At 38.2% G+C, this 8,183-nt stretch overlaps 1 protein-coding gene across 1 annotated transcript; it reads left to right on the forward strand.

The window, feature by feature from the left end:
- The first annotated feature begins 374 nt into the window (after positions 1 to 374).
- On the forward strand, positions 375 to 6,602 carry LOC144641785 (uncharacterized). The gene is made up of 4 exons (XM_078500810.1): positions 375 to 441; positions 1,477 to 1,796; positions 2,497 to 2,621; positions 5,659 to 6,602. Exons 1-4 carry the CDS (start codon positions 404 to 406, stop codon positions 6,322 to 6,324), a joined length of 1,149 nt encoding a protein of 382 aa, XP_078356936.1. The 5' UTR covers positions 375 to 403; the 3' UTR covers positions 6,325 to 6,602.
- Positions 6,603 to 8,183: the final 1,581 nt, after the last annotated feature.

Here is an 8,183-nt window from a genome sequence, read left to right on the forward strand (position 1 = left end):
CAACATGTTGCTGCAACTTGCAACACCGAAATTTCTTGCCAGACAAGTTGCACAAAAATGTCAGTTGCCCGTATTACCGGGCCTTTAGTCTAGAATTGAGTGCGTGCGAGAAGAGAGCAAAATGACATTTTTTAAGGGAAGCGTAAATGTCAGAATGTCTACGTGGTCATTTCCTGGGTATCTTTGGGAATAACACGCTTACAAAGAGTGTTTTAAGTTAATTTCTCGCTCTGTTTTCAAAATCCATGTGTTATCGTGTTGATATACATGTTGCGCGATCTTCGAATGAGAATCAAAAGTGCCCTAACGTGCCCCCGCGCGCGCTGACAATGCGCGCGGCTGTTTAAATAAAGATACGCGCGTACAGGCAAGCTGTCGCCAGCCAACACATAAAAACGGTCAAATGAGGTTATTGCGCGCTTGGCTAATGATCTTTCCTTGGTAAGTTTGTTGTTATGCTTTATAGAGACTGGTTTATTTAAGAATAGTACATCATATATATCATATCAATTAGAGATGCTTTATAAACGAGGATGGTGTTAATAATTGATGTATTTTGACTCGTGGTCACTGACGGTCACGTGCGTACCAGTTAAGATACAATCGGCATTTTCGGTTGGAAATCTTTCTTATCCACAGAAAACCGATGTGCTTAATGCAAGTTTGACTTTCCTTGCGTAACGTTAGTATGCAGTTGTTAAAAATGAAAAATCTTGGAAATACTGAACAATGGGCTAATAACTTTACAGGATAATTATACAATCTCGCATCTTTTGTGACACTTGCACTAAACTAAAGAAGGCAGAGGTACAGTAAAAACCTGCGAGTCAGAAGTTAAGATTTAAGAACCTGTTAGGCTAAAATTTGCCAATTAGATATCCGTGATTTTTATAAGAACCTATTTAAAATTGATTTAAAATGTTTACTTTTGGGAAATAAGTTTGGACAAAGCATTACTGTGTCTGTATGTTATGTCATATTCTAAATGATTAGTGCTTCATTTTAACATAAGCACTTATGTGATATGCAAATGTTATACAAGAAATGGGCCGAATACACCATTAAACGTTCCATTAGCATCAATGTAAATTTTCTTTAGAAGATAAGAACCTATTAAGGACCTGAATAGCCTAAATTTGTGTTAACTACCATTTATACAAGAACCTGTTTAGGCTAACCTGAAAAAAAGTAGGTTCTTACTCGCGGGTTTTTACGGTATCTGTGGAAACACTATTACATGTAAGCATATAATAATACACAAAATAAAATAACAAGAATAGAAAGTTCTTTCAACAGATATTTATTCAAATTTTGGAAAACTTTGGAAAACTCACTGCGCTCTCTCGTTTGCTTACCAAAGTTTTGCACTCATGAATAAAAATGCCTACAAAGCACTTTTTATTAAGTAATCTATATTTACGTTTCTTTTATTCCACAATTCTTCTTTTTCTTCCACATTTCGTCTTGTTTTATCAGGATTAGCAAGATGCGCCTGGCCCTTTTGGCACTTTGCTTGATATCCCGGATGTATTTATGTTTGGCCGCCAGCCTGAAATGCAAGCCTTATGAAATGCCGGTGAACGGCCATGCTCTCAAAGATCACACATTTCAAACATCAGTGGTGCAAGACCAGACTGAGTGTCAAGTGCTCTGTGATAACGTACTTACATGCCAGAGCTATAACTACTTCATACCGGGAAACATCTGTGAATTAAATAACAGAACTAAAGAAGCAAGGCCTGACAGTTTTGTCCCAGATGACGATAGATTCTATGTGAAAAACTGGCCCAACAGAGGTGAGGGTAACAATACTACCTAAGGTGACCCTTGATTTCATTCACGATTATAACAGTCTAAAATTCGACAACTATTTCATTATTACATTCACGGATGTGGAAAGAATACTTAAGGTGGCTCTTCACTTCCATGCCTTTTTTTTGTATTTTCTCTCTACAGTCTCGTGACATACTTAAGCCTGGTTTACACGAGCAATTTTTATGTGACAACTTTTATTTGCTCGTGTAGGCGAGAAAAATTGGTCAATTTTTATGTGACAAATAAAAGTTGTCACATACGGAAATTGCTCGTGTACACGACTCGTGGCATAAAATGTGGCAAATATTGCGTCAGCATATGTGGTCCCCAATCTCCCAAACTACCACCAGGGTGCTCCCACTGAGCACTGTGCGTGCGTATCTCTGTGCGTATCTCTGCTGTCCAAGGTCATTACTGGCGCACTAAACTTTGGATTGCTGACAAATAATTGTTGTTTCATCTACATGATCGAATACATTTATCACATAAAAATTGTCACATAAAAATTGCCCGTGTAAACCGGGCTTTAAGTATCACACGTGTGCAAAAAATATTGAAAGTGGTTGTTTAAACGTTGTGTAAAAAAAACGTTGCGATAGACTAGCGTCGGTCTGTGAAAATAAAACGCCCAGTGCTTTTTCAACTTATGATATTTTCTGTATATTTTTTGCTATCGGACAGTACCTCTTGGCTCCATTCACCAGATGCCTGCCGACTCGTGTTTGGAGATCGACGCCAGCGAAAATGGCAGAGCGGCGGTCAGCGGCAAGTACTGGCTGAAAATCAATCAATCGGAACCCTTTCAGGTAAAGATATTTGAACTAAAAATTCCATAAGTTACAATAAACAACAATAGGCATTCTATCCTGTGAGAAACTCTGCTTCAAGATTATCAAGCCCTGAGAAATTCCAATTTACCTGATAATTCTAGAGCTAAAATCCAATCAAATGTACTCAGGCAACAAAAGACGTAAAGTTGATTTTATCAACTAGTATATACCTAAATGGTAGAAGGGCTGCCAAAGGGGAAGAACGATTTAGTTGTATGCTTGCAGTAACTGATTTAGTTAAGGCCCCTAGCAAAAATATGGTATTATGCCGAGATAAAACAAAAGAGACAAAAACAAAAACAAATAAAACGAAAATACAAAAAGTTAAGAAACTATTTACAATTTTACATCAAATAACGCTAGCGGACTTAAACGCAAAACCTTCAGCGTTCTCGAGTTCAGATATCGCCATGACTTTCAGTTTTGATTCTCCTCAACTAGCTAAATTGCAAAATTCAGTCGGGTCGAAGTTGTGAACTTTGTATCGAAATTGACAATTTGATTCGCTAACTCGCAACGTAATTGGAAACTCGTAACAAACTTCAAATTCCCCCCAATAATTACATATTTCGATGTATTTATCTTAAAAAGGGGTTTTAGGACAACCCCGGTCAAAAATGATAATGAGAGTAATGGCGCCAAGATGACACCGAAAAGTTGTTCCGTTTTTAGTTAACTGTATTTCTAAGTTTAATGCTATATATTAATTGTGCCTTTAAAAAGTTCCATAGAAACAAGTAGTGGGAATATCGTCACATGTTTCAAAGGGGAATGTTCTGATGAGAAAGATGACGATTATGAAGTCATTGCGTTACGCAATGAATGAATGAATGAATAACTTTATTATCGTGTCTAAAAAATGTTTAGCTGAGGGGAAAAGTCCCCTCTACTAATTGTGGACACCTGACTAAGAAAAAACTTTAAAAAAAATTAAACCTATCATTGTACAACTAGCAGACGTGAGCGAAAGCAGACGTTTCAGGTGGTTGTTTCTCTCGTGAAAACAGTTGCTTTTCCCACTCGCTTACATCTGCAATGACCCAAGAGAAGGCGAATTTCCTTCCTTTAAAAATTGAAATGCAAAGCATTCATCTAACGTTAGAAATCATTTCCTTTGGTCTCCATTCGTGATTCGTTATTCCTGGGTGACGAAGGTTCATTTTGCCGATGTCGCACGCGCGGCAGGTGGACCGTTTAGTTTCCTGTATTGCAGAATGAGCTGTGGCTTCTTCAATCAGCACAACAAGGACTTAACGCATAAACGCAGTTATGAAAAGAAGAAGGACGCACATCCGAGCTTCGTCTGCATCTTCCGCCATTATTCACAAAGCATTAGCACAAAGATCACATTGAACTCCACTGCGCATCCTGAATCTTCCATTCGCGCATAACCTCAATTCCTTGCGCCTTTGATGTGCATCCTAAATCTTCCGTTGGCGCATAACCACAATTCCTTGCGTCTTTGATCTTTCCGCCGACCACAATATTGCGTTTTGAAGAAAAAACGCGATTGCAAGCCCCATAAAGTAATCCTTTTACCGATCAGAGAGCTGCCTCGCTCGTTCGCTTCAGGCTCACTTCGCTGCGGCAGCAATAAAACAACCGTAGCGAGCTTCGAAAAGCTGATGTTTGTTTCTTGTCTCCAACGAAAAAATAAGGCTTGAAACGTCTGCTATTCCAATTTTTCCCCTGTGTCAATTACCAGTTGTTAAAGGTCAAATGAACAGAAATTTCGATTTTTGTTATTTTTGCCCATGTGTTTATTAAGAGGCAAATAAACATATCCCAAAGTTTCAAAGTAATCGGACATTGGATCGCAGAGATATTGCAAGTTGAAAAATGCTCTTTTTAGGCCTTCATAATCGTAGAGTGCTCGGGAAAATTGTCAGAAAATTCTCGGAAATAAAAGCTTGTGACGTCACAATTGGTGTTTTTGAAGACAGACGACCGCAGACCGCACCTTAAAATTTAAATAAATGTGTTTAGTGACATTTCAAGCAGTTATTTCGTTCTGTTCGGCCGTTTTTCAGTCTGTATCAAAACAAGGTCACCTCCAGCCTCACTTCCATTCAAAGGCCAGGTCACTAAGCAGACAACTGTAAAATTGTCTATTCTGCGCTTTTTCGACAACGTGGTTTTTTTACCTGGGGTTGACGCTTTCTTTAAATATTGAGCGGGAGCTAGTTTTTAAAGCGATAAATAAGCAGAATACGTCCGGAAAGTTGCGAGATTCTCAAGAAAAATATAAATTCATTTTCCACCAGACGTTGGTGCGGTCTGCGGAATCGTCTGCGGTCGTCTTCAAAAACACCAATTATGACGTCATAAACTCGTTCCATTCCTTCCATTTCAGTGCGCAGTCATTCAAAAACGTTTTTGTGAAGCCTTCGGAAATCTTCGTATTTTTTGCTGTAATTAACGCTTTAAGGCTAAGAAAGCAAATTTTTTTTCTTAATTTTACTCAATAATGGATAGTTTTAGCGTTTGGTTGGTTAAAGTAGCATTTTGAAATTTCTGTTCATTTGACCTTTTATCACTAAGTGCAGGATCATAGTCTCTTTAGAACCTAATAACTTTTTTTCAACTAAAGGCAGGGTTTGTAAAAAAACTCTCACATTTTAAATTTAGGTCACCTGACTCTTGCTAACCCCCGGAGGTGCGGGGGGGGGGGGGGGGGAATGGGAAGGAGGTGGATGCCTAACTTTTTGCGCAATTTTGAAAAGAGGATTAACTGTATGCTGGATCTTTCAGTAGCTGTTAGTTTATTTCTCGCAAAAATTTGATATGTCAACTATGTGTCCATGATTTTGACGCTGCCATAGCAACCTTATTATCACATGCTGGTTTGGCACGCAAATGTTGTTTGAGCAAAGTTCGCGTGTTATCACGTGCTAACAAAGTAAACAAATTAAAATCGCAAAGGATATTCGGAGTTTGAATAGCCAATCAGTGCGCGCCCAAAACGCTATGCACTGTTTTAGTAAATACTAAATGAAACTATTTTGCACATCAGGTATATTGTGACATGACAACAGCTGACAGTAAAGGATGGATTCTTATCGCCGGGTTTTCAAACAGCGATACTGAAAACTGGATGAATGACTCTGGCTACTGGTGGTATGACAAGACTGAAGCTGCTGGAAAAACAACTGATCCATTGAACAACGCTGATATGATATCGCCAGCGTTTTGGCTGGCCAGCGGCAACGAGTTGAAGATTACGCGCAGTGACGACTCCCAGCACACGCCTTTGCTGCAGACCACAAGTGACTGTCTGGGTGGACAGACATTCCGCTCCAAGATGACAAGCTATGGTGACTTCAGGCTTGGTGCAGTTGGAGCCGAAAGCGATTGTATGGGGAATTGCATAGTACAGTATGCCGGGCAGTACAATGAAACTACAGGTTTCCAACGGGCGACATGTAATGGGGCAATGCAAAGCTTCAATTACATCGGGTTTTGGTGTAGGTTTTTATGGAGTGGCTCTGTGATGATGATTGGTGGAGGTGGGAATGAGTGTGAACAGGCTGGTCACGGAATTGGTGTAACGACCTCTAGAACCAATTATTTTGTGACAACAGATGGAAGACCCGAGAGTGACTTCAATAACTATCATTGGAATCGCGATCCTTCTAAAGACTACGCTTTGAACCTATGGATTCGTGGACAGCATAAATAGTTTAACTCTCTTCGGACATCGAGTGTATTAATGTTGCTATGACCTAAAGTTTTTTCAGTAGAATTCTGTAAAAGCGCAACGTAGCTAGTTCTTCATGTCGAAAATCCCGATGTTGCTTATTTTAACATTCAAGAAGCCTTGTTTCCTTAGATTAGTCTTCTGATTTTTAGGGTAGATTAAGACGGATTTTGTCTATTAAGTTAGACCGGCTTAAGGGTCTAAAAGACCCATTCCAAGTGTACCTTTTCGACACTATAATAAAGTTTATTATTATTATTTTTTAGTGTACAATCGTCGGCAACGTTAATTAAGCAAGCAATCATGAATATAATCTGATGATATTATTATTTATTGTTTTTGAAGTAACATACGGTTACTTCAAAAACTTTTATTTTTGAACAAGGAAGTTGATCTAGTAGAAACTGTATCTGCAACGAATTAACAAGTAGACTACAAGCCCGAGTTTTCTATGAGCGAACAGTCAACGAGGTGCAGCGGAGTTAACTATCGCTCATGGAAAACGAGGGCGTGTAGTCTAATTGTTTTAGTAGATACCCAGTCTAAAACCTACAGTTTTATGCACTTTTTAGCCAAAAAAAAACAAGAATTATTGTGCTTTTAAAGAGCAACGCGCACACGATCGTGTTCTATTAACAATTTGAACACAAAGTTGAGTATTTGATTATGAGCTCGAGAAATGGCGCGCGCAGTCTTAATTGTGAATTTAACATTTCAGTTGTGTACTCACGCTTATCAGTTCATTTAGTGACTTTGACGTTTTAACGGTGAATTTGATTTCTTGAACCACCCAATAACAGCCTGCTACCTCCTCTCTGGCGCCAATTTCAATATTGATCGCGAGTGCTTTATCAAGATATTCTTTACTTTTTCTATATTCTGCAAGACATCCAAATACAATTCCTAAGAAAATTGTATTAGATCGTGCGGAATTTGGAAGAAACACCTCTCTTTGAACAACAACAGAATAAATTCATTCGAAATGCGAGGTTTACAAAGCGATTAGAAGTTGGAAAGCAAATGTTCCTGACTTTGCGACCAAATTTCTTCTAACCTTATGAACGAAACACGCTGAAACTCGGCACAAACTTTTGCAATATCCTGTTCTAGCTGCAGCTTTAAAAAAATGCGAAACAATTCGACAAATTTTTTGCAATTTGTAATAACGTTATTTTCTTTGATATTTTCAAAAATTCGGCTGAAAACCATCCATCTTTGGCTGAAACGGTTCCCAGGTTCCGAGTTCCCAGCGAAAAGAACTTACAATCAAAAGAATTAGTATTCTTGCACTGAAAACATGATTTCAACCAAAAATGACATGTCCACAGATGGATGTAGATATCCACGGCACAAAGGTGGTTAAATGACTTTTGGGGAAATTTTTATTTATTTATTTTTTGCTTTTTTATTAAGTGCTGCGGAGTAGCGTATCGTTGTTGTACATTTTTCTTTAATTTGAACTTCGTCTAGCATAAAAGACGGAGTTGAAAAGTGCCACGTTGCTGATGGTTCTTTTAGAGAGTTTACTGTGTATTCGTGGAAAGCCAGGCGAAGTAACATGGCTTTAGGCTCGTTGGTAAAAAAGAAACTAAAGTTATTTGAAGTTTACGAGTAGTGATTCCAAAAAATTGGAAATACTGTTTGTTAATATTTCGTGAAACGTGAACTGCAGTCATTTTTGAAGAAAGAAATGGCCGCGGTCTGAACGATCCGCTTCACTGCTTCGGGCGAAGCTGTGCAAAAATCTGTATTATTTTTTTAATATTTAGTTTAATATTTATATATTTTTCATTTTATTTTAATTTTTTATCACATTTTTTTTATTTTATTTTTATTTTATT

This window comes from Oculina patagonica, chromosome 2, assembly GCF_052425735.1.
Source record: "Oculina patagonica isolate OP01 chromosome 2, crgOcupat, whole genome shotgun sequence".
Lineage (NCBI taxonomy): Eukaryota > Metazoa > Cnidaria > Anthozoa > Scleractinia > Oculinidae > Oculina > Oculina patagonica.

Coding starts and splice junctions, on each gene's coding strand:
- LOC144641785 (XM_078500810.1), top strand. CDS start 404: ATGAGGTTATTGCGCGCTTGGCTAATGATCTTTCCTTG. Junction 442..1,476: donor TGGCTAATGATCTTTCCTTG/GTAAGTTTGTTG, acceptor TTGTTTTATCAG/GATTAGCAAGATGCGCCTGG. Junction 2,622..5,658: donor ATCAATCGGAACCCTTTCAG/GTAAAGATATTT, acceptor TTTGCACATCAG/GTATATTGTGACATGACAAC.